The sequence below is a fragment of the Diadema setosum genome, chromosome 17 (genome assembly GCF_964275005.1).
Source record: "Diadema setosum chromosome 17, eeDiaSeto1, whole genome shotgun sequence".
Taxonomy (NCBI): Eukaryota; Metazoa; Echinodermata; class Echinoidea; order Diadematoida; family Diadematidae; genus Diadema; species Diadema setosum.
The window spans coordinates 16,719,511-16,747,227 of NC_092701.1; the positions used below are offsets into that span (position 1 = coordinate 16,719,511).

A 27,717-nucleotide genomic window follows, 5' to 3' on the forward strand; every position below is an offset into this window, starting at 1 on the left:
CTGCTTCCCTAATCCTACTCACAGCTTGCCAGAAATTATTGTACATTCAGATCTTAGCATTGCAAAGGATAATAACTTCACTGCATGTTGGGTTACAAATATCATGCATGGTAATGTTTGGAACTTAATTACTCATAAAAGGCCTCAAATATATGGATTAACTTCAAAGAATATTTTGTCTGTTGGAGAATGATACATATGATCCAAGATTTCTTGATAGGGTTTCGATTGTTCATTCTTTTTTTCCAAACCTCCATCTTGCAATGATTTATGGAAGAATGCTGTCTGTCTATCCAGCTTGTTATCCTGCCAGAAAATCAATAGTTACGTTCACACGCAGTTGCCAAACTTGAAGTTTAGGTCTAAAACTTAACTGTCAATGATTAGCTCCACTCGTGAATTCACGACACGGGTTCACACGTGCACCTGAACTTTGAGTTACAACTTACGAGCGAGCCCCACTTGATGATTACAATGGAAGTGCTCAGTCTTTGCTAGATGACCTTATGCCCATACAAAATAGCGCAGCGAACGAGACGTGAGATTCACGCTAACTCACAAGCTTGTTGATTATTGTGTCCACACGGAGGGAAACTACGAGTGGGGACCCCCTGTGGCTCATGGAGAGGGCCTAAACTCGAAGATGTCTCTAAGATGTCTCGACTAAACTTTAAGATTGTTAACTTTCGAGTGCATCCACACGGTGCTAAACTACAAGCTAATCATCGAGAGTTAAGTTTTCGTCCTAAACTTAAAGTGTAGGAACAGCGTGTGAACCTTGTCAAATACGCAAACATTGTGAAATAGCCTTGTGACTCACATATAGATCTCCTCTTTGCTCTTTCAGTGATCATCTGACAACTTCTTTTGGGTCTGAACAGTGCCTCATACAGAAGAAGCAACTTGATATACTTGTGAAACATGCTGTACCTATCTATAAATGGTATGACTCATCTTTCAACTTACACATAGTTTCAAGTCTGGTGTGTACCATCTGTTCCAGTTCTTCTTTCAGGGGGTGGTGGGTCTCAGGAGGGACCAGCATGGCACCAAAATGATCCGTGTTCAAGATGTGAAAAGGTACACCTGAGGAAATAGATCACAAATAAGTGTTTATAATCTGCAGGTTGCTATATTTCCTCCTTATCTATTTTTTTTTTTTCAAACATGTCTAATTGGGCATGTAAGCAAATATAATATCATGTTTGCTTAATTTTGAAAGTAACATGTCTTCAGTAATTGTAAAGCATGCATGATATGGTAATCAAACACATTGCAGAGTGCCTTTAACAATGATGATGAAAAAAAAAAACACAATCACAACAACAACAACAATATGCAAAGGGTTAGGAACTGAAGCATATTAGCTTTTGCCATTCAGCACATACCAGTAATTTTGGCTGAGTGATGTTTGGGGAAAATGATTGCAACTCAGACTAGTGTTTCAAATTTGATTTGGCAGGTGCCACCCTGGGTTTGCAGTGTCCAGTATTGAAACAACAACTAACCACACAATATGAAAACAGCAACACTACACTACTTACTTAGCTGCTGATTTTAGTGATAGAATGATGTTTTGAATTGTGTTAAACTTTTGGCTGATTCCTACACTTGAGAGAAGCAGATTTCATGAAAATTTTAACTGCCTAATACACAAGCCTGAAATACAAGCATCTCATAAGAAGTTTTAGACAGGTTCCTTCTTACTTGAACGCACAAATCTTTTCTCCCAATCATCTCACACTCTCCTATCCTTCTCTCTTACTCTCTCTCATAATTTGATTTTGAGTCATTTCACCTCTTTGGCAAGGAAACCTAGAATTTGATAAAAAATTGCTGCATCCAGTGTCATGGATTGTCTCCCAATCCTGACCAAATCTAACAATCTCCATAGAGTGACGTCTGGGAATTCACTCAGAAGGGAACACAGAAACAGCGAGTGTCTGCATGGTAAATACTGTAACAGTTCATTCTAATTCCTAGGTCAGCCCTAGGTACCATGTAAAACACTCTATTTGAGACAAAATACTGAGTAGGGCATTACTTCATCTCCTTCTGAAGAAAAATGTTTAGTATGCAACACACTCATATAACTAGAATAACTTGATTTTCAGTCAATTGGTCAGAAGCCATCATGATATTTGATATTCATGTAGGCCCCTAAACTTTTACCATGTGATTGTACAGAAATCACAGAAGGGTTTCAGGTCCGCTATTCTAATATTTAAAGTAAAATCATTTTTAGATAATTTTGTGTTTCAGAAAGGTTGAAGTCTCTCAATTTGACAAACTACAAATGTAACACTGTGACATTGGAATTGGAATTTGTGTCAGTGCTACTATGCATTCACAACACTGAAAAATACTTAGGAAATATACACTGTTTCATCCATTGTGTGCATTGTGTATGTGTGTGTATAATATTGTTTCAATAGAATACATGTATTTTCTGATTCATTTCTTTCAAACGTGTCCTAGGTGTTGCTGACCCTTTAATGAGGGCAATGCAGGCAGTGAGGACAGCATGAGGTCATAGCTTCTGCTGCCAGGAGTACAGGCCTGAAGGTTGTCCACTGGCTGGGTCAGACAGCCAGCCAGCCACTGGGAGGGACTTCATTAGGGAAGGAAGCCAGCCAGGCTAAACAAATCACTGAGACTGGAATGTTCTGCACAGATGGAAAGCCTTAAAGGCAGCTATTGCAAATTTCTGCCACTTTCCAGACACAGGCAATAAAGTCGATGCAGTCGTACTTCCAAATGTCTTAATGTCACTGTCAAAGATTAAAAGTTTGCAATTTCTAATGTTGTAAAGTCATTAAAAGGTGAAAGAGTCGCAATTTTTGTAAGCATGGTGTCATTATTTGATCCCAAAAATGGATCAGTAATCTCCATCACAAAGTAAGGACAGTGGAGGGCTCACACGGGTAAATAATTCCCCATAGAGACGTGTGTTAAAATTCAAATTTCAAAAAATTCTGTAAAATAGCTGGGAGAAATGAGGTGTTTCATCTTCACTAACCTGAATAAGTGAGATATTACCTTTCATCCATCAGATTGCCAGGGTGGGTTGTTCTGCTCTAATTCTGTCCAGGGGTCCGCAAAGCCAGACTACGAGTTCTTGTCACTCAAAAAATCACCTATTTTCCGTACACGTACCCAATGAAATATAGTCCCCTCAAATTCCATCAAAAAAGCTTTCATCTTCCAACCAAAATGCAGTTTGTAGAGGAATTCATACTCAATATCTACAGCTTTTCAGTTTTTTGCCAAACTACATCATTGATTTTTAATTAATTTTTTTCTTCATTTATTTTGGTATCTTTGGTACGAATTTGTGAAGGGGTCTGGGACAGTCCATTTTATTTACAGGTGTGAGCCCTATAGTGGATGTCATATTTCTTATTTGACTTTTAAACATCAAAAATGTGTTTTTTATGATATTTGCCCCTACATCATATGAGAAATTACACTTTCAAGGATTATAAAGCTTCTCAAAGGGACACTTTTAGAAAATCATGCCCTTTAGGGTTTTTTTAAATAAATCTTGCAGTTTTGATCAGTTCTTCATAAGATGAATACATAGATCCAGGCAGTTATCCTTGATTGTGGGTGTGTCATCATCACCTTATAGCCTACAAAGTACTTGATAAGACTTTGTTTTGTCAAACAGACTAACTTTATGTATTTTGAGCTGTTTCAGTGGTAGCCAAAACAAAGAAATACATTAAAATAACACATGTGACGGACCAAATGTGTCCACTCAATGGCTTACAAGCATAACACCAAACATTCACAAAATTTACCTTACGCCTGGTTCAAACGCTTGAAGAGAAGGTGTAAAGGAAGACACAAAACAATGACTTTCGTTTAATTTACAAAGAAAAGGGTGGACTTGTTTATTCACACATTTACGATGTTTCCACCGACAAATTAATTAACATAAAACAAAGAAAACCAACACAGCACCACTGCGTGCACGTCACTGAGAGTACATGTAGATGTCCTATACCAGGTGAAAAGAGTATAAGGAAAATAATATATGAATGACATGATGATAAAAGACTCATTACTGAGCAAATCTCAATACTGAATTACAACGTTTTCAATGAAATGCATCGCTTGAAAACCAAGCATAATGCTGCTGTACATGATATATTTACATAGAATGTGGAGGGAGGAATGAATTCATTCCTGTGAATACAATTAACAAACTAATTAAGGTGAAATACAGCACATCAATATAAGAATTGTCCTCTGGTTGAATTAATCTCCGGAAACGACTGTGCATCGGATGAATACAATGCAATTGCAAACGTCAAAACATTATAACTACTAAACATATCTCACTAAAACGTTGTGAGGCCCCCCCCCCTTTTTTTTTTGTACATTTAGCTAGAAAAGTTACGACGATTATATCTTGACATGTGAAATATTAAAACACACATTATATTTACAGTGAAGCAAGTGGGATAAAATTTCAACAAATTACCTTTAGTGGATATACATCCAGACAGGCAGTATCCACGTGACTTGGAAGTCTATTTACAAGGATATGCTATAAAAGAAAACGAATGACATCTTTGTGACTCTTGGGAACAACTACTATATTATTATGTTACAGTATAAAAAATGTGTGATCGATATGATAGACGACTGCATATTTCTCCTCTGCATTACTATTACACAGCACTAATAATACACTACAGGGTGTATCATACGCAGCTAAGATTAATCCATGCGCCTAATATAATACAGAGTTGGTGAATATACAAGGAAATAGATACAGAACACAAGTGACTTAATTGATATTCTACGCTATACCTGCTACTGGCGACTACTATATTAAGGAGATATATTCCCCCAAATACTCTACTCAGTGATTATCAAATAATGTACAGGAGAGCAACTACAAGTATGTACAGGAGGCACTCTGTATAATATTCTGTATATACCAATGGAGTGTAAAGTATCATACACTTGTGACAATTACTACTCACGATTCAAGTCCTTGGAACTGAGAATATCTTAGAAAACAACTCTCGCATTGATAAAATTCTTTGCCAATACTAAAGATATATTCATAACATATAAATGTCTTGTGGCACATAAAGTGAGTAAAGTTTAGAGATGGTAATTGTACAAAACTTACAGTTCTCTGGTAGAAAGCTGCATGTCTCCCACAATCGAGGCAGGTGGAGAGTTTTAAGACAGGCTGCTTCTCTTAGTGAGTATGTGGCGTGGAATGACTGCTCAGATGAGGGGGCAAGCTAGTCTTTGTTTCACTTCGGACCCCATGTAGGTCAATGAACACTTAAATTAGATGAAGGGGACTAGCTGGTCTTTGTTTCACCTGTGAGTATCCAGGCCTAATGCCATAAATACACAAGTCAATCCTGTGTGATGGGGGGTTTATTGTTCCCCCTTCCTGCCTTGACTCTTTTATTGCTTCCTGCCTATGCCCCAGTATATATTACAGTGTGGGTAAATGTGCTGCAGTGTAAGGGTACAGAATACAACACTGCATAGAAACATAGTAGAGCAATTTGGGTAATGTCTGAATTCAACATAGAGATATATCTTGATACACGTACATAGTTAATCAATACTAATAAATCAGTTGTTAATATTGTCCTCTCACATTCACCACCGGCTAAATAATTGCCGTCCCTGGCAATATAGGAATATGTTAAGGTAGAAACGGAGCAAAGACCTTCAGTTTATCAATGTGTATGTATATAAAAGGACAGGACTATGAGGATTGGGTGGCAGAACATGCGTCGGATGAGGTAGAGCTCGTCTCGTCGTCAGCATCACTGTCTCTTCTCTCTTCGACATAGTACTCGTCACCATCACTGGGGTAGAATGTGCAGTGGATGAGCATATCCTGGTGGAGAGTGCGCTCCTTGTTTGTTTCATGTTGCCTGACAACATAGACTGGTGAATCAGCAATCTTGCTGATCACGACATAAGGGGTCTCCTCCCACCTGTCACCTATCTTGTGACGCCCCCGTTGGCCTTTTCTTGCCACCAGGACAACATCCCCGGCTGAGAATGAAGTGGGCCTAGTTCTTATGTCATGGTGCGCCTTTTGTTTTGCTCTTGCCTCCTTCGCGTTTGCCTCTGCGAGGTTGTGAGCCTCTTCCAAGGATCTCCGCAGGTGTGCCACATAGTCAGCTTCATCCACATGTTGGTCCCTTTCCCCCTCGTTAAGTAACAAGTCTATGGGTATCCTCGGTTCCCTACCAAATAACAGATGAAATGGGGAGAAACCAGTTGAAGCATGTTTCGTGCAGTTGTATGCATGAGTGAGTGTCTCTACATGCTCCTTCCAGTTGGACTTTAGGGATGGCTGCAATGTTCCCAGCATGTTGAGGAGCGTGCTGTTAAACCGCTCAGTCATGCCATTTCCCTGTGGATGGTAGGGTGTCGTCCTGCTCTTGGTCATTCCAAGCAAACCACATAGCTCATGGATGACTGCAGCCTCAAAGCACTTTCCCTGATCAGAATGGATCCTCTCTGGGATGCCATAATGGGTGATATATTTCCTCCAGAGGGTTTGAGCAACAGTCAAGGCGGTTTGATCACGAGTCGGAAAGGCTTGTGCATGGCGAGTGAAGTGATCAGTCAAGACAAGTATGTTTTCGATACCTCCCCCAGATGTTTCTAGGCTCAAAAAGTCTAGACAGACAAGCTCCATTGGTCGAGAGGTGCGAATGCTGGTGAGGGGAGTCTTTCCTTGTGGTTCAGCGATCTTCCTCAGGGTGCATCTCTTGCATCGGTGTAGGTGCCTCTTTACATCTGAAGCCATACCAACCCAGTAGCAGCGACTTCTGACAAGGTGTAACGTACGCTCATAACCCAGGTGCGCCATCCGGTCGTGTGCATTCCAAAGGGCCTTGTTCCTCAAGCGCCTTGGAATAACAGGAACGGAAGCATCCTTGTCACTGTTCCCAAGCCTGTAGTGCAATACCCCCTGGATCGTGACCAGCCGATTCCATCTACCCAGAAGCTTTCGCACGTGGTTGGCTTCCTTACCAGCTTGACGTCTGGTTGGTTTGTGACCCTTGTCCAGCCACTCCTTGACTCTTGCGATTGTCTCATCCATAGCTTGAGCCTCCCTTAGTTCATCAGGAGAAGCGGTTGGAGACCCTCCTGTCTCTTGGACTACTTGCTCATCTTGATCATGGGTCTTGTCATTTACCTGCGCTGAATTCAGCTGAACTGGATGGTGCTCCCTTGATACCTGATCGAGCATCAGCTTGACCTCGTCGCTCGGGATTCTTGACAAGCTGTCTGCGTTGTCATTTGCCTTGCCCGGGCGATAGACAATTTCCAAATTACACTGAGCCAGGTCATTCACCCACCGCTGTCCATGTGCGTCAAGTTTGGCTGACTTCAAGACGTATGTGAGTGGATTGTTGTCAGTTATGGCAACCACCTGTTGTCCGTACACATAGTCCCGGAATTTCACCGTCGCGGCCCAGTGTAGTGCCTTGAACTCCAGCTTGTGTGCTGGATAGTGGCGCTCACCCTGTTGGAGGCTCCTGCTTGCGAAGGCAATCACCCTTTCCTTGCCTTCCTGTTCCTGGGCAAGAACAGCGCCAAATCCATCTAGCGAGGCATCTGTTTGCAGGATGAAGGCTTTAGTGAAATCTGGGTAGGCCAAGATTGGAGCAGATGTGAGTCGAAGCTTCAGCTCTTCAAATGCACTCTGACAATCCGCTGTCCAGTCAAAGGGCTTGGGTTTTGCCTTCCTAGAGCCCGGCTTCCCTCCCAGCATCTCAAACAGTGGTTTGGCTACACCTGCATACTTTTCAATGAAGCGCCGATAGTACCCTGTGAATCCCAGGAAGCTGCGCACATCCTTTGTGGTTTTGGGCACGGGCCAAGTCTTCACCACCTCGATCTTCTCCGGGTCTGTCTTGATGCCATCCTTGGAGACAACATGACCTAGATACTTCACTTCTTCAACAAGCAAATGACATTTGCTTGGCTTCAACTTGAGACCATGGTCACGAAGTCGGGAGAAGACACGATGAAGTCTTGCAATGTGTTCTTCAATCGTCTCACTGAAGACTATTATGTCGTCAAGGTAGATGATGACCTCTGACAAATTCAAATCTCCAAAGACAGTGTTCATGAGGCGTTGGAAGGTCGCCGGCGCATTCATGAGCCCGAAAGGCATCCGTGTGTACTCAAAGAGTCCGAGAGGTGTTGTGAAGGCAGTTTTGGCTTGATCTGCCTCTTTCATTTCTACCTGAAGATAGCCTGACATAAGGTCTAGACTAGAGAAGAACTTTGCTTTTCCCAGTGCATCAAGTGACTCCTCGATTCTTGGGATGGGGTATGCATCACGTACCGTGCGCGAGTTCAGCTTCCTGTAGTCAACGCACATCCGGATTTGTCCATCCTTTTTGCGGACAATGACAATCGGTGATGCAAACGGACTTTTACTAGGTCGAATCACTCCAGCTTCCTGTAGCTCTTGCAAGTGGTCTTTCACTTCCTCATAGTCTGTGGGGGGAATTCTTCGATACGGCATGCGAAATGGGGTTGTGTCAATGAGTGGTATTTCATGAGCGATTGTGTGTGTGTGGCCAAAGTCGTGTGGTCCTGTAGAGAAGACATCTTTGTTTTCCAGGAGTAGCTTCTCCAAGATTTCCCTCTGCATTCCGGAAATTTCTGTGTTTGGTAGCTGTAGTCCTGGGATCGGACCAGCGTCATCAGGCTTTGTGGCACCATCGATCTCTTCAGCAACTATATTGCACTGCTTGTAGCAATCCAAACTAGCTCCGTCAACCAAAGTTGCAACTCCAAGCTTTGCAATCGGGGCATTTCTTGGCAATAAGACCGTCTCCTCAGTTTGATTCACTACAGCAACGATGAGCTTCTGATTCTGTACCAGGCACAAACTAGTCTCCACCGTAAGATTGTGGTGCGGGGCATACTCTTCAACAATCCCAACCAAGGTCCGGTCTCCAACAATCTTCGGGGCCTTTGTTGAAATCAAGCGCTGATGTCCAGGAGGTATCGTCATTGGCTTCCTCCCTACATAGCGCAGGATCCCCATGGTACCATCCCTGTCCGCCAGGTCCAAACCATCCTGATTCAATGTCCTGCAGGTCAGAAACCACGCTGGGGAGTCCTGAATCTTTGTCATGAAACACCTGCCATGCCTCCTGTGGAGTTCTTCCCTAGAAGCACGCAGAACATTGGTTCCTAATAGGCAGGGCATTTTGTCCTCACCAACCCTACTTGGAACCACCAACGCTGGGATGGACACAAGCTCTATGTCTAGCTCTGGTATAGTGACATCGATATCAATGATTCCCACGTAAGGAACATCTTGCCCTCCTGCTCCTTGGACAGTGACACTGGCGTGGTAGATTTCCCGTTTCCTCAAGACTGGGTGGGCCTGGACAAAATCTGAGGATATCGTCGTGACCTGAGATCCCGTGTCGAGTAATGTGGGGCAAGCCTCGCCACAAATGGACACCATAGTACTATTCACTGGGCCAATCAGTTCCTTGGGCGGTCCTAGTCCAAATGACATTTCTCTGTCTTCCAATGGGCTATGCTTCATTATACCCACAGAGTGCCCTACCTCTGTGGATCTCACATGTTTAAAGCTTTGTTTTGCTGTGGGCTTTGACGAACAGGGCATCTTCTCGCTATATGTCCAGGCTGACCACACTTGTAGCATGTCAGTGGTTCCCTACGAGGAGCTGCCATGTGGTTTTCCAGGCTCCCTATCCGGTTTGCAAGATGACCATGACCTTCAACCAGATTGCTTACTGTTTCCAGTTGTTGCTGCTGGGCGAGTTGGATTTGGGCAAGCTGACAACGCATGGACTCAAGCAAATCATTTACTCTGTCTGGTTCCTGCTTTGGTGTGGGCTTTGCTTCATGCTGAAAAACTCCAACAGGACTCCCATCCCTCATCTGCCGAACTTCCTCATTGATGATTTGCAGCTCTCGGCGTAGCTCTTTGAACGACATTTCACGGGGTCTCATTGGCGCCAGCCTGCTCTTGACAGTTCGGTCCCGCAGACCGCACATGAATTGTGTGGTCAGCATCTGGTCCCTCGAACTCACTTCCACTTTTGCCCCACAGTTCACCGCTTTCCTCAGAAGTGCTTCTAGGGCAATGGCGTACTCAGCGGGAGACTCGTTTGGTACCTGTACTCGAGCATAAAATGCTGCCATAGGAGAGATTGTCAAGGAAGACTCACCATACTCCTCCAGTAGTTCGGTGAAGACAGTCTCCGAAGCTGGGATTTCGCCCTGACGGCACTCCAGGTTAAGGACCAGGTCCCTCGCCCTACCACTGGTATGCCTGACGATGTCGCTGAAGGAGATTGCAGGCATAACAGAACCTTTCAGCTGGAGGAGATGCCTCATGTCTCTCACCCAATCCTCGATCCTAGGTCCCTGCTTATTGTTACCCGAGAAAACAGAAACATTTTTAAATTGGTACGAGGTTACACACTGAACATTGGCATTAGCTGTGTGTTCTGGCATCGGGTCCAAGCCAGCCATCTGGAGGGGAGTCACCACCGGCTGAAGTGGACTGTATTGACGTCTCGGAGTTTCAGCAAGCGTCGAGTGTGCGCCCTCTGGAGTCAGGAGGTCACGTGGTACTGGGGTGCCCGTTGTTCCATTGAAGTCCATCGTTGGATGCTGTGTTGGTTTTCTGACGTTTTCTTTATTACAATTATATGAACTGTTACAAACTGCGCCTCTGACAGGACAATTATTAGTCTTCTATAACAAATAAACAAATGTGTCTCCCTTTGCCTAATCTTCCCGGGTTTCGGCACCAAAATTATGTGACGGACCAAATGTGTCCACTCAATGGCTTACAAGCATAACACCAAACATTCACAAAATTTACCTTACGCCTGGTTCAAACGCTTGAAGAGAAGGTGTAAAGGAAGACACAAAACAATGACTTTCGTTTAATTTACAAAGAAAAGGGTGGACTTGTTTATTCACACATTTACGATGTTTCCACCGACAAATTAATTAACATAAAACAAAGAAAACCAACACAGCACCACTGCGTGCACGTCACTGAGAGTACATGTAGATGTCCTATACCAGGTGAAAAGAGTATAAGGAAAATAATATATGAATGACATGATGATAAAAGACTCATTACTGAGCAAATCTCAATACTGAATTACAACGTTTTCAATGAAATGCATCGCTTGAAAACCAAGCATAATGCTGCTGTACATGATATATTTACATAGAATGTGGAGGGAGGAATGAATTCATTCCTGTGAATACAATTAACAAACTAATTAAGGTGAAATACAGCACATCAATATAAGAATTGTCCTCTGGTTGAATTAATCTCCGGAAACGACTGTGCATCGGATGAATACAATGCAATTGCAAACGTCAAAACATTATAACTACTAAACATATCTCACTAAAACGTTGTGAGGCCCCCCCCCCTTTTTTTTTTGTACATTTAGCTAGAAAAGTTACGACGATTATATCTTGACATGTGAAATATTAAAACACACATTATATTTACAGTGAAGCAAGTGGGATAAAATTTCAACAAATTACCTTTAGTGGATATACATCCAGACAGGCAGTATCCACGTGACTTGGAAGTCTATTTACAAGGATATGCTATAAAAGAAAACGAATGACATCTTTGTGACTCTTGGGAACAACTACTATATTATTATGTTACAGTATAAAAAATGTGTGATCGATATGATAGACGACTGCATATTTCTCCTCTGCATTACTATTACACAGCACTAATAATACACTACAGGGTGTATCATACGCAGCTAAGATTAATCCATGCGCCTAATATAATACAGAGTTGGTGAATATACAAGGAAATAGATACAGAACACAAGTGACTTAATTGATATTCTACGCTATACCTGCTACTGGCGACTACTATATTAAGGAGATATATTCCCCCAAATACTCTACTCAGTGATTATCAAATAATGTACAGGAGAGCAACTACAAGTATGTACAGGAGGCACTCTGTATAATATTCTGTATATACCAATGGAGTGTAAAGTATCATACACTTGTGACAATTACTACTCACGATTCAAGTCCTTGGAACTGAGAATATCTTAGAAAACAACTCTCGCATTGATAAAATTCTTTGCCAATACTAAAGATATATTCATAACATATAAATGTCTTGTGGCACATAAAGTGAGTAAAGTTTAGAGATGGTAATTGTACAAAACTTACAGTTCTCTGGTAGAAAGCTGCATGTCTCCCACAATCGAGGCAGGTGGAGAGTTTTAAGACAGGCTGCTTCTCTTAGTGAGTATGTGGCGTGGAATGACTGCTCAGATGAGGGGGCAAGCTAGTCTTTGTTTCACTTCGGACCCCATGTAGGTCAATGAACACTTAAATTAGATGAAGGGGACTAGCTGGTCTTTGTTTCACCTGTGAGTATCCAGGCCTAATGCCATAAATACACAAGTCAATCCTGTGTGATGGGGGGTTTATTGTTCCCCCTTCCTGCCTTGACTCTTTTATTGCTTCCTGCCTATGCCCCAGTATATATTACAGTGTGGGTAAATGTGCTGCAGTGTAAGGGTACAGAATACAACACTGCATAGAAACATAGTAGAGCAATTTGGGTAATGTCTGAATTCAACATAGAGATATATCTTGATACACGTACATAGTTAATCAATACTAATAAATCAGTTGTTAATATTGTCCTCTCACACACAGTCATTCAAAGTTGTGTGATACTGATGACTGACTGCTATGTACTAAGATCTAGTGACAAGAACATAATATTAAGAAAAGAAATAGTAGCAAGGCAGAGTTGAGGAGGGGGGAGGGGGGGGGGGGGGCAGTAGAGGAGAGAGGTAGAGAGAGGGGGTAGGGAGGGGAAGGGAAGGGAGGAAGAGATCTGACACAATACAAGATACACAATACAAGAAGTCATTCAAAGTTGTGTGATACTGATGACTGCTATTTACTAAGATCTAGTACCAAAAGAACATAATATTAAGAAAAGAAATTATAGCAAGGAAGAGTGGGGGGGGGGGGGAGTTAGAGGAGAGAGGTAGAGGGAGGGGGGTAAGGAGCAGAAGGGGGAGGGAGGAAGAGATCTGACACAATACAAGATACACAATACAAGAAGTCATTCAAAGTTGTGTGATACTGATGACTGCTATTTACTAAGATCTAGTACCACAAGAACATAATATTAAGAAAAGAAATTGTAGCAAGATAGAGTTGGGGGGGGGGGGGGAGTAGAGGAGAGAGGTAGAGGGAGGGGGGAGAGTAGGGAGGAGAAGGGGGAGGGAGGAAGAGAGATCTGACACAATACAAGATCAACATAAACCAGCAGAGCTTGTATGGGATGAATACTTCCCATAGACTTGCATGTATTGCGTGCATTCTCTATAGGGCTCACACGGGTAAATAATTCCCCATAGAGACGTGTGTTAAAATTCAAATTTCAAAAAATTCTGTAAAATAGCTGGGAGAAATGAGGTGTTTCATCTTCACTAACCTGAATAAGTGAGATATTACCTTTCATCCATCAGATTGCCAGGGTGGGTTGTTCTGCTCTAATTCTGTCCAGGGGTCCGCAAAGCCAGACTACGAGTTCTTGTCACTCAAAAAATCACCTATTTTCCGTACACGTACCCAATGAAATATAGTCCCCTCAAATTCCATCAAAAAAGCTTTCATCTTCCAACCAAAATGCAGTTTGTAGAGGAATTCATACTCAATATCTACAGCTTTTCATTTTTTTGCCAAACTACATCATTGATTTTTAATTAATTTTTTTCTTCATTTATTTTGGTATCTTTGGTACGAATTTGTGAAGGGGTCTGGGACAGTCCATTTTATTTACAGGTGTGAGCCCTGGACAGTGTGCCAAAACTGCCCTTAACACTCCATAGTGCCAAATGGTTCTCGGAGCACTCAAACTGCCCTCTTAAAGGATGCACTAATACAAATCACATCTGGTGCAGAATTAAGGTGTCCTGACAACTTTCAGGAGATTTGGGCAGCTGATAAACACAAAGCTATATTGATTATGGGGTTAGAAATGCCTTTCTGAAACACAAAAAAAAAGAGAGAGAGAGAAAAAAAAAAGAGCAATCACAAATGCTTTTGAGTTTAGAAACACAGTTCTTTGGAAATGATAAATGCAGAGTCATTTTGAAACTTGGACATGCCCAAGTCAACCACTGGCAACTACACATCTCCGCTCCTAGGGTGAAACTGCGCAATGGAGATGCACAGTGACAAGGTTTCCATCTCAACTCACGAAAGAGATGATAAACACAACAACTCAAGAAATGCATCCAAAGGCCTTTGCAAACATGTTTTGATAGTGGTTATTGAAACATGTTTCAAACATGGGAAAGACGATAAATGCAACCTTTGATGTATTACCAAATTCCCAGATGCAGATACAAGGTGATGGGTTAAAGGGATTGTATAGTTCTGGTAGAGACCTAACTTCAGGTTTCTCACATTTTTTGGTGAGATAATGAGAAACCTCTTATGAAATATGAAAGAGCATGTAATTCCAAGAGAGATTCAATGTTCATTCTATGAAAATTGGTTTTGATTTTGTTGAGATATCCAAAAACAGAGCGTTCATGACAGGCATGAAAAAAGGTGGGACCCACCTTTTATTAGGATCGCTTTGTTTTTCTTTGTTTTTTGATGTCTCAGCCATTCCAAAGCCAATTTTCATCTAATAAACTTTGAATTCCTCTTTAGAAATGGTATGCTTTGTATTACTTCATAAGTGGTTTCTCGGTATCTCACAAAAAATTAAAAGTCCAATCCTCATCTCCACCTATACTATCAAGGGGTCGCACTGAACTTTTTTTTTTTAACTAGCCAGGCGGACTACTTAGAATCAATTTTGACACTGAAGCAATATTTTGGCTAGCCAGACGGTGTAGTAACTTCATAATTTTACTATTTTTAGCTAGTCCGACGTGATTTCGGGTGGCCAATGGCCAACGGACCGTCGCCAATTTCGAACCCTGTTCATAGTGACCACCCCTTTAAAGTGTACCAATACCCTGAGTATACGTTAAGTATACTTGTAGAATATACTTGAGACATGCCTTCTGCAAAATATTAACATTTTTTGTTGTCACTCCAATTATCATTTATTGGGGTTTAAATGTAAAATTTTAAGAGTAAGCCCTATACAAAAACAAGAATGACCTGAAATAGAGTTAGTCAATCACCCGTTTCATACAACAATAGCGCTATCACATATTTTTTTTCCAGATAGGTCTTGAACAATCGTGATCTTATGTAACGTGCGCATGTACTCTGATCAATACCTCGCTATTAAACTGATCCACAAGTAATCTTGATAATATTCGTAAAAGCATTATGCATATAGCTCGAATGCACACATATCAGTACCGGAACTTATGGTGGACAAGAACTTAAATGCCACAGCACATGTGCAAAATTGTTGTAGTAGAGATATGATATGATTTATAAAAATATGTATACTTTCAGGGGCTATCACAGGTGAATGATGGCTGTTTTTTGTGTATTCCAGCTGCACAAAAATTTGATTTCCCAGGTATCCAGCCAGATAAGCTGATGTCGCATGAACTGACATTCCTTTATATCTCATCTTTACTTAAAGGAGATTTCAGCAAACCACGAACAGTAGACCAACTTTTTTCTTCACTAGTTTAATGTCTTCATGGAAATACATCTTTTGTAAATGGCTATCTGCCATTCATTTTATCTGTCAAGCTAAACCAATGTTGTTAGTCTGTAATCAAATTAAATGAGCATGGGCAGACAATGACATTCTGTACCAAAATTAGAGCTTTGATTTCATATCCATACATGAATTATCTAATTTTACTCTTTAAATCAAAATTCAGTGAAGTAAATTTATGCATCTCACTGAAAGTCACAATAGTTGCATCATTAATACATGTTGAAATGTATTGAGAAGCACTATACTTTGTCACTCTCAAACCAGTTACTATCAAACTAAGCACAGTTCTCTTGCATATAATGATGATGTAATAACAGGGGATGACATCCTATTTCTGTGATAGTATTATCAGAGGAGAGGTCACAACCTCTTTTTCATGCCCTACAACTTCCGACAGTTTTTTGCACTTTTATGTGAATACAGTTGAATACACGTATGTATATGAACTTGCCTTTACTACAGCAGACTTTACCAGGGAATTAATGAACAAAAGTATTATAATCATTCATCTTCTTCAACTTCCCTAACTGTTCCCCATAAACTTATCTTTCCTCTGCAGAAATGCAGAAAAAGCTTTAAGTGAATAAAGAATGTTAATTGTATTCTAAATATCATATCCACATAAACTGCAACATTTTTCATGACTGAAAGAAATTGACATCAGATATTTGCGTACAAACAATAATATGATATAATTAATAGCCAATCTTTGCTGGGATGACAAGAGCTTGTATCTCAAATTTGGGTGAAAATTTTGGGATAATTGCCACATAATCAGTCAAGTGATGTCCTGTCCAAATCTTAGCTCTGTCTTACTCCAAAAATGACGCTACCTCAGCATATCAAAGGAAAGACTATCCCATTTGTTACAGTGCTTTGGCTGCCATGTTTTTTCCCTCATCTGAACATTTGACATTTTTTTTTAGATATGAGGTCTTGTTGCCCCAACAGCAAAATATAATAATAAGAATAAAGAAAAAGAAGTAATCTCATAATACAAAGGTGTGTTATCAATGAAATTTATGCTACATTAACTCACTTTCAAATTCACAAACTTATCAACATGGATGCACACATGAATGAACAGCAACATATAGCTGCATAGTCCAACACAATAATTCCTTTCACATATCAACACCCAGAAATGAGTCTTGACTTGCTAAAATTGCAGAGACATAAGACAAAATATGAGTAATATGAGTGTTTAGTTTTACTGACTTACACAGGGAGGTTGACAGATTTATGCCACATTGTGAGTGGGGAATTACAAAACATGATGATGTGGAAGTGTTCTCCAGCTTTGCCCTAACCTTTGACCTCAACCTGCAGAGAATTTGGGTGATGACTCACTCAGACTCTCTCTTTCTCTCCCTGTCTCTCATTCCAACACTAGCCTGCATTCAAGTCTCCCTAAGAGTACATTCATTGCCTTGGCATACTGAGGCAATAAATGTCATGGAAAGGACTCTGTAACAAGACTACGGAGCATTGATTTCTATCATAAGTCTCTGGCAGTCTGTGTGGTAAGAAAATTTATCGATTATATCTTTTAGTGGAAAACTGAGCAAAGAAAATGGGATTCCCGATGGAATCCCATTTTCTCTGCTCAATTTTCCACTAATAAATAATATTCATTGTGGTCAGTTTTTCTGTTTTAGTTTGATTATATCTTTTGATAAAATGGGGCCCTGGTATCATTCCCTCTCTAGTGGAGATGGGGCAATGGTCCAACAAGTGAGGAATAGTCAGTCACAGAAGTTAAAAAAAATGTACAAAATATGCACATGTACTACAATTTGTTTCTATATAAACAGTTCACATTTTTCTTGCTATGTATAGCAAGAAAAATGTGAACTATTTATTTAGAAACAAATTGTATACATTACAGTTGAATAGAAACAAATACAGAGATTTTAGCATGGTGGCCTGTATTGAAAAAGTTATAACCATTAAACGTTTGGATGGTCTTCTTAAACCACGTAGGACTATCACTTCGAATAGCTGTTATTGCTATGTGAGTGAGATGCTCTCGTGTAAACCCTGCCTGTTTCATTAACGAGTCATTACCAGTTTTCCCTTTCTTCAGAGACTTTCATAATTTCGTTAAATATATTTAGCACAGGTTTCATGTTAGGATACATTTTGTGGGCAGAAGTCTGATTCATTCTTGATAACAATTTTAGTACCGGTACTTTAGTTTAACCAGATACATGCTAACTGGAAAAATATAGGCCTATATTACAGGGCCTATAATCACAGTCACACAAGTGCTTTGATTTTTTTCCAAATGTCTCATAGATGCCATGCTAGATGATAAACTGTCACTCATCCTTTTCTAGCTTTCTTGGTATTGTGTCTGATTTTGTTCAAACTTTCATCATCCTATTTGCTTTGTTTGCTTCCATAGATGACATCCACAAAACAACTCTCACTTTCAGCTGAAATTTCCCTTTAACTAAGACTAGCTCATATCCCAGAACTTGCAGCCATAACACATTTTAGTGTCTGGAAGAATCATCATGTGGCAGCAGAGTGGAATATTGCTGCTTACTGCTGTGACTTTAGAAAAGAGAGCAATGCACTTTTCCTTCTGAGAACCTTGGTGATGTCATAATAGAGGACCGGGGGAGCTGGTTTGGTGATTGGAGCCTCAGCGGCTGCTGACATGCAAAGATAGATCAGAGCAAACATCAAACTCACTACATTCATCATCACAGATATGTCATTGGCATTTAGAGGTCTGCTAAGATGGCAAATAAGACTTGCCTTGGGAAGATTACAGTCTTCAGCACAGATACTAGTTCACTGTCAGCTCTAATTCAACAAATAATAGCTGGCATATTTAAAAGACCCCAACAACAACACCACCACCACTTACACAAGAAGAAAAGATTAAAGGACAACAATCTCTACAGGATTTACATTAAACAATAAAAGAAAATCAAGACCAACAGATGAATGACATCAACAGGAAGAGCAGAGAAATGATATCACAATTTGATTGTAATAGAGTTTACCCTCATGGTGTATTTGGGGGGACTCATAAGTGTTGCAATGTCTCACAAATGGTAGATTCTATCCCCTTTTTCGTTTGAAAATGAATTATCACATTGTCTCCTATTCTCCAAGCACTTTCTTGTTGTCAATTTCTGCTGGGCTCTCTCAACTAGCTGGTATGTAATGAAAAAAAAGTTCACAACTTCATATAGCCTCAATCACTTTTATTTTCTCCACTGATTGTACATTGAAATTTCATCTCATTTAGATACTAATCATGCATGCTTTTATATCCACTGATTTAATTCTCTGGACTTTTTTTCTGTTCCATGTACTTCAAAGTGTGCCATCTCATGGCCTTCTACTGCTATTAGGAGGAAATACACTGACTGACCTTTTTTTGCACTTCATTACTACATGTATGCTAATTAGTCTTTGTACCCAAAGGAAATGAAAGTTTTGATCTACAAGTGTTTTGGGTCACCCAAACTCCTTTGCTTTAATTGGCTAAACAGAATACACAGTGCAAATTTTGCCAGTTACTGCTCACTACTTACACTGCATTAGGCTGTGGGGACAGTGACTATGGACACATATGGGCTAAAGTGTGACTCTGTTACGCCTTTCAGTAACTCCTCTGGCTCGGGCTAGGCTGAGCTAAGTCATAAATGAGTTTATGAATGGGTTGGGCCAAAGTGGCCTGCGGCAGGAGTGGGCTATTTTGGCGCTGCTGAAGCTAGCACCAGGTGCAGGCCAGGCTCGGGCCTGGTGCAGATCGAAGAGTTTATGAACGATAACCAAAACCAAACAGGTCTATAGCTCTTCTAGCACTGATGAATAGTTAAGCAAATGCCTCTATTCACTTGCTATGGTGTGAACATGTACAACATCCATAGCACTGATGTGTACCTCTTCACTCAAACTTTTGACAGGAACACACAGCAAGGTCACATCACAGTCCGTTGTGCCATTAGCTTCATTCATGAACTCCACATTATGGGGTTAACTTTAGAGTTCAGCTACATTTGCACTTGTCTGGCTTTCATGAGGAAATTGCATTCTTACACTTGCTAGTGCTGCAACCAATGAGCAAGCCTTTGATTACAGTCATGGCATGAGCTAAGCATTCTGCCTATAGTAACATACCCTGGTAGTTACGACTGCATAGTAGACTGCATGAACAGTAACATTCAATACAGATCACACAGATGTAGTTGTAATCTTACTAATGATGTTCTCACTATAAATGTCAGAAGATCTGATAAAACTAGAAATAACACGAGATGATATTTCAAGGGTCAGAATATTCCCACAGTCATGTCTTCCATCATATCAACAGCAGGTGAAATTTCTTATCAGCCAAAAACTTATAAGCACTGATGAAATTAGCATACAGACATGCCTGCCTTGATTCTGGAGGAATTTCATGTTGATCATATTGAAATGGTATACAGCCCCCCTCTGTCTGACCCCGTTTACAGCCCGGCCTCAATTGCGCGGCCGAGCCTCGCAATTTTGTCCGTTTACACTGCTGGGCTCGGCCGCGCTTTTGATTCAAACCTTTCAATATTTTGTCGTAGTGGCGCTCTGCTTGTAAACAAACGCAATTTGGTATAGCCTGGTTTTCAGACCCTTTACCAACTGGATTCCGTGGCGACGAAGTCGCCGTTCGGGCAAAGGCCTTTGCAGAAGGAAAAATCCTTTGCAGGACAAAACCACCTTAAACTATACTAGTTTTCGACGTTGAGGGGGTTAATATCGTGAATAGCGAAATAGTACGGGCAGAGGGTCTGGAAGCCAGACTAAAATTGGCCGCGCATTTGGCCCAGTTTGCGTTTACACCAAGAAGAGGCCGGGCTCGGCCGCGGCCGAGCCGCAGCCGAGACCACCTCCAGAGCGAGGCCAATTTTGGCCTCGCATTTGGCCTTTTGCGCGTTTACACTGAAGCGGGGCTGGGCTCGGCCGCGGCCAAGCCTCGCACTGTAAACGGGGTCTCTCTGGTGACCACATTGCTATGGATATCACAAAATAGTGAAGATTAAATACAGTTTGTTCATGCACTTATGAATCTATATTCAGACATTCCATTCAAGTTCAGCATGCTTTAGGCCTATATTGCCAATCAGTCTTCAGTCATACCATGGATTGAATCTTGTTTACATGGCATATCAGTGGGAATACCTGCCCTGGTTCTCTCAGGATTACCGAAAGTGATGCCATAATCAATTTTCCCAGTGTAACTCTCGTCTGACATAAATCTTCGTATTTCTGGATGATCTCTGCTGACATCTTTACACCATCTGTACAATAATCACAACAGCAAACAGAGATATCACTGTACTCCAGTTTATAAACCAGTACATTTTTTTTTTCTGTGTATCATCGCACACTTCAACTTCACCAAGAGCAACTGCTCCATGGATATGACACTTCAGATTTCTACTGCCAGAGAGACGGTGGAAGAGCTATGGTGGAATAGAGACATTGCCTCCCTAGCCTTTTGCCAAGACCCTCTCACTGTACGGTCATGAGGGAATGGGGGCAATCAAAGCAAGTTCAGCTGAACTGGACAGCACGAGGGCCTTTTGAGATCTGATTCACATCCTTATGTTAGCCCTTTGAATTACTGACTATTGCTTCCCAATTTGAGGAGCAAAAATCGACAAATCTGTGTGTCTGTCTACTTGAAACCGATTTGCATATGATGGCAAATGCATGCCATAGACCTCCACTGGTGGTCAGTGATGCATGCAAAGACTGAGGCTGTAGGGAGCGCGCCATTCCATTAGTTGACTACTCAGTAGGGTTCATGTGTCATGATTAATAATGTGTGGAGCAGATCTCAAAAAGCCCATGCAGGGATGTCAAGTTCCAAAAAATTTTATGAGTGAGATTTTCATGACTCGGCATCTCGGCTGGCAAATGTGCACGCGAGCGAGGGTGTGGGAGGGGTTAATAGGGAGCTTTTTCAATTTTTAGCTCTTAATGGTGCGATCAGGTGCATACTTAAGTGACTATTTTTACTTATTTTGAAAGACAAAAGGAAAATATACCTTCAATTGCAACTATCACTTTAATATTTTGAGCTATGCTCATTATTATAGGCCCAAGTTGCAGGCTTCGCCCGATGCGTGAGAAAAATGGGTGCCATGCGTGAGATCGTGAGACGGCCCCTAAATGCTTGAGTCTCACGCAGAATGCGTGAGACCTGGTAGCTCTGCCCATGCTCTGTCACACTTGGCTGGGCTTGCTTTGCTTGCACATTATAGCCATCATAAAGCAAGAGGGCCTTGACAAAAGGCTACTGCCTCCCAGGGCCTTAGACATTGAGGATGCTGTTTTGCTCCATGCAGACACATTCTTAACGTCAGTCAGGGTCAAGGTTTGTGGGCAGGATGGGTTGGTGTCAGACAGACAGGGTCTAATCTGGTAGGTTTCAAACCTGTCACCACTCACTCAATGCGGGAAGTCATTTTTCCCATCCAAAGAAGGAAGGACATTTACAAAGACCCAAGAAAAGTTTGGGAAAGCACAAATTAGGGAAAAAATCATGTTTTTGTGAAAGAAAGCATATTATATCAGGGTTTTTTTGTTTTTACAAATGGCCTTTACTGGGATGGTTTACAATTCAACATCACACCCACTTGTCAAATATAAAGAAAAAATGCACTCAACATTGAAAACTGAATTACAGCAATTTTACTTCAGTATGACATTTCACTGTCCAAACTGCACTATTTTTTTCATGTGTGCTCTGTGTTGCGCTCATATCATTATCAGACAACTCAGAAATCATGATAATGTTATGAGCAAGATGTATTCTAGAATATTAGCCAAGAAATTTAAGGGCATGACAGTCACTAATGCTCTCCTTCCATGCAATTGACATGCATTTGATATTGGTTGCCATTTTTTACACTACCGATAGTATGATATAACCAGTAAGATCAGCTGTGTGAGGAGTACAGATGTTGCAAAATAAAGCTAGTTTGAATGGTTTGGCAGATGAAGCATAACAACATCTGTTTAAAACACAAACAAACATTTCACCATGGAAATGTTCATGAGTGATTTTCTGCATACATACTGCTATCACATGTTCAGACAAATCATAGTTTGATGAATTCTGACTACGGATGGTGGTCATTTAATAATGATACCAATGAATATTTCACAGGCACATTAGAGAGTTGTAAGACAATGTAGTGGGTAGTTGAATTTGCGATCTGGAATGAAAATATCATAGGCCTACTGCTTACATGCACTCAGCATACCATGCAGGTGTGCATGTGCACCAAGTAGGCTTTTCATCTGGTGCAGCTGCTGCCTGCTCATGTTGCATACGGTTATACATTGCTCTCCTACTTATACTCACAAAACAGGACGGCAATATTTTGATGTGTTGTCAAATTTGAGATTTTTTCTTTTTTCTAGTTAAATTTTTTGACTGGCACGATTGACAAAAATAACATCCTAACAAAATATTATCTCTGAGAAAGATAGTTGCTTCAATGGTCTGAGCTACAATCTCGTAGGAGCTATATTTGTCATGGGAATCTCCTGCATGAGAGTGAGTGAGTGGAAATGATAGTCAAGGCCCTTTAGGACTTCAGCAATTGTTTCCTTTTGGTAGTCTAGACCGCAGACAAGCAAACACAAATCCCCTGATACAATCAAATGTCCATATGGCTGTATACAGGAAATGTCCTAACACATATTTTTATACTAACACCTGTTATAACAGCAACAAGGTGTACTATGTACATCAGACAGCAATGTATTTGAACATCATGACAGGCAACTTGTCTACTGCAGGTGCAGAGATCATGATAATTATACACTGAACAGATTTGATGCGTTTGGTGTCTGTACCGGTACCCCTTGGAGTTGGAACAAGTGAAATGTGCCCGATATAGACAGCATGTGCAGTATAATTCATTACTTCACTTCAAAATACAAGAAAAGCATATTAAGTCCTGTAATCACAGCAGACTGATTATGAAGCCTTACACACAGTGGGTAGCTTGTCCAGGTGTAGCTTTGGACACAGACATCCACATACATGGAGTCTATCTTTATTTGGTGACAGAGGATGTCATTAAAAGTTGAGATAGACATGTATTGAAGCTCACACTCACGTAAGCAACACTGTCCCAGGAAACAAAACTCTGTTACCATTTTCAAATCTACAGTACTTACATTGTCAGCAGGCCCCTAATCCACATAGTCTATACAAGGCTTTGCCCCCCACCCAGGCCCCAAAGTTTACGTTTGAAGCTCTCACATTTGTTATTTTGTATGATCTTTATTTAAAACATTTATGCTGGGCTGCTGATCCTTTAATAAACCTGTTCAGTTTGGGTGCTTTTTCTTTTAATGTTAATATCTATTTCATCAGTAACTTGGGGCTTCAGCATGCCTAATATTAGTTGATTTATGCACTAACATAGCAAAACACCTAACTCATTGCAAGAACCATTGAATCATCTTTTCTCCTTGTCTTCGAAGCCCTTCAATTATTCAAGCATAAGTTAGTGTTTTCATACCAAGAGGTTCACAGCTCATCAAAAAGCAAACTAATCTTGTCACACTAACATTTTGTCTGTTGTTCAGGTTGCTCATTTTGCAAACACACAGGAAAGGCCCTTGCAAAGTCCATATCCACACTGCCTGCTAGTTGCTGTAAGAAGCACTGCACTAACTTGTTACTGTGACACTTACTTCAGCATCACACATTATGTAACATGCTGCCTGTCTTCCTAATTAAATCAAACAGGCAACCCTTAGGTAAGTCATGCTGCCAAGTCATTCAATTCTGCTATGTATTTTCCCCAATTTTCCTTTTTTTCTCCTGGCTATGAACTCATTTCTCCTGTCCCTTCCACTATCGGTACTTTTTTTTTTCCAGTTTTCTAAATTCAAATAAATTTTACAGAATCACACACCATTTTTGTTTCTGTCTTTCCTTTTGCTCCACAATTGACCTTATTTCCTCAATGCATACCCTCCAAAACTCATAATTTCTAATTTCTTTCTTTGACATCCATTTAGCAACACACTGCTGCATGATTGTAGCATATTGTAGCATATACATATCAAATATCAGAGAGAATGAGAGGACATCGATGAGAACAAAATATCTACAGCACAGAAAACTGGCTGGTCGAGGCAGCAAGTAAAGGCTGTTAGCTAAAACTCCCACCTGCAGCCCTCGCAGAGTGTGCAAATGTCAGCATATCGTCCAAGTCCAGTTTGAAGTCCGGCAGTGGCTTGTAGGTCAGATCGTCTGTGGCCTTGTGGCGCAGGTCAATGAGGTAGGTGGAGTGCACCATGGGTACCTGAAAGCAGCCAGTCACGTTCCTCTTCACGATCTTGACATACTCCTTGGTCCTTTTGTAATATCCCTGGAGGAAAAAAAAATACCATAACGGTACTTCCGGTATTTTGTTTTGTTTTTACTGCAATGATGGACTTTTTTAAAGTCTAGATTAAAAGGCAGAAAGCAAATAAGAAAGAGGAGCAGAATTAAATAGAGAAAGGGGGGGGGGGGATCATAAGGAGAGAGACAGCCTGGCCTGTGAAATATTAATTTGTACAAATATGAGTCACTTTAAACAACCATTCAACTAATACATGCATTGGCTGATTTTTTTTTTATTAATATATTGTCACCCTCTGTTCAATCACATTCGGAAGAGTGCAACTGCTGATCTACATTTTAACAAACATTGTCAGAAAAAGGAACCAGTAGGATTTGAACCTGTCATCTACTGCTTTCATTTACAGGGCAGTGACACTACACCAGGCTATCTTTCAATCAATATGCCTTTTCAGCCTTGGGCCTCTAAATCATAACATGTTTAACTGGTCAGAAGTGAAAAACTGTGATTTAACAAATCAACCAAAGGAGGCTTGGGAGGAGGATGGAGCAGATGCCCATCCACACTCAAAACTTTATTATTTACGTAGAATTAAAATGTGACTGGTGAACTATTTCAGAATCAATAACATTATAGCCAACAGCCAATCCAACATACTGTACCCATTTCATTAACCCATCTCAGCACAGAAGTGGATATTGAACAAACATTTAAAATCTAACATAAACATCGCAAAAGCATCCCATTGTTGGTTTCTGCTTGGTTACAACAGCGATAGGTTTGCGTTGCATACAATATTTGAATTCTCACACGTAAGGTCTATGTATGCTTCATGCAAAAGGGCCCAAATCAATTTCCTATCACAGAAACTCTCTCCTACTGACACTGTGACTCTGCATTCATACAGTGTGATGAACAGATGTCACCAATGGAATAGATTGGAGTTAGATTAACAATGAAGAGGGCACAGAATTTCTTCACAAATCACTTTCTGAAGACAACATTTCAAAAAGTCTTGTGCCAGATAACATTATTGACTACTCCTTATGCCCATTCAAGGCAGTTTGATTTTGCTACAGCATGCATTTTCCATAGACACCTGCCCGAGTATACTCAGGACTTGTCCTCAATGGGTTAATAGAACCCTTGACATTTTGATCTTCAAGTTTCTGTTTCCAAATGAACTTTTCAGTTATAAAACAGTCAATGTTTAAATGAATGCAGTTTTTTTTTTTTATATATATATACTGAATGGTACCTTTCTTGAATTACATGTATATCACACTAGTGCTCTGAAGAAAACACCCCCCCCCCCCACACACACACACACACTTTGTAAATTGACTCCCTTTCTGCAAATAGAAAGGGTTGGTACCAAATCCACAGTCCTAAGGGAAAAAAAAATCATACACCGCCCAACATCCAACAGCGAGACATATGTTAGAAACTAGACTTGAGGTCAAGGGTTAGGAGACACTTGAGGCATTGAGCAGTATTAGTTTTGAAACAGGTCATTCTAGCTGCCCTCGGACCTTCTGGACTGATTTACATGAACACAGGACTAAATGGGCATGTACATGTAAGTGTGGTTTAAATGGTTTTACATTCACATCCATAAGGATTTGATGATTGCCATGGAAAAACATTTGGAAAGAGTAATCCAATCTAAACCTATGCACAGTATTAAAAGTCATTTAGTACTGCCTGAAACCCAGTCTATCATACTCTTGTAGCTGCACAAATCCTTTTGATGTTAACAATGATATATATGCACTTTGGTTTTTGTTTTGTTTTTTCTGTAAAAGGATTGGCTAAGATGAAACTCAGAGAAGTTTCTGAAAAGAGTACAATTTCCACGGAAACATTAAATCTGCTTTGGTGTATTTGATCTATTCTTGCCACTTTTACTAGATTTCTTAAATTTCAAATGGTCACTTGATAATCAGTGACACAGCATTTGACATTATTGCACAAAATTAGAAATAGGGCAAAACATTAAGCATTCAGATCATAACATACACTCAGGAATCAAAACCAACAATTGGCTTGACAGGTTTCAAAGTTTGATCTATGTAAAGCAAGATATATTCGTTGCACGAAATTTTTGCGGCGTGAAATTTTTGTGAATAACCACTGCCATTCAATGCATATAATGTAGACAAGAACTTCTGCATGCATTTTGATTTTGCAAATCTTGGCTCTTGCGAAATTAAAATACACGTTTATACATTTGTTTTACAGTAACTTACAGTAAGCTATGAGATGTGTGTCACACAAAGTAGACATTCCAAGAGACATGGAGGGAATATCCTACCATGCACTTATAGTGCAATGCTCCAGATGTATGCAAACAAGTGTTCATGGTAAAACACTACGCCTGGCAATCATATCAGAGGAAGTAGGGTAATGAACTCAATACTGAGGTCAAAATTTGATTTACTCCTGTAATGACATTCAGCAAGTGCTGGATCACAAATGTTGGAAACTCAACTGGCCGAATATCTAAAATCCTGCAAGTCTCTGGACACAATATTCTTCTCAAACTACATCCCCCCCCCCCAAAAAAAAATCTTAAATAATGATATAGATCTCTTTATTCTG

At 40.5% G+C, this 27,717-nt stretch overlaps 1 protein-coding gene across 1 annotated transcript in view; it reads right to left on the bottom strand.

Moving 5' to 3' along the window:
- LOC140240715 (procollagen galactosyltransferase 2-like) overlaps positions 1–27,717 on the bottom strand; it is a 45,933-nt gene that overhangs the window by 6,150 nt on the left and 12,066 nt on the right. Inside the window, exons 4-5 of the mRNA XM_072320479.1 lie at positions 24,939–25,140; positions 967–1,086 (exon numbers count right to left, since the gene is read on the bottom strand). Of these exons, the coding sequence (XP_072176580.1) occupies positions 967–1,086; positions 24,939–25,140 (322 nt within the window). The remainder of the gene's footprint in view (positions 1–966; positions 1,087–24,938; positions 25,141–27,717) is intronic.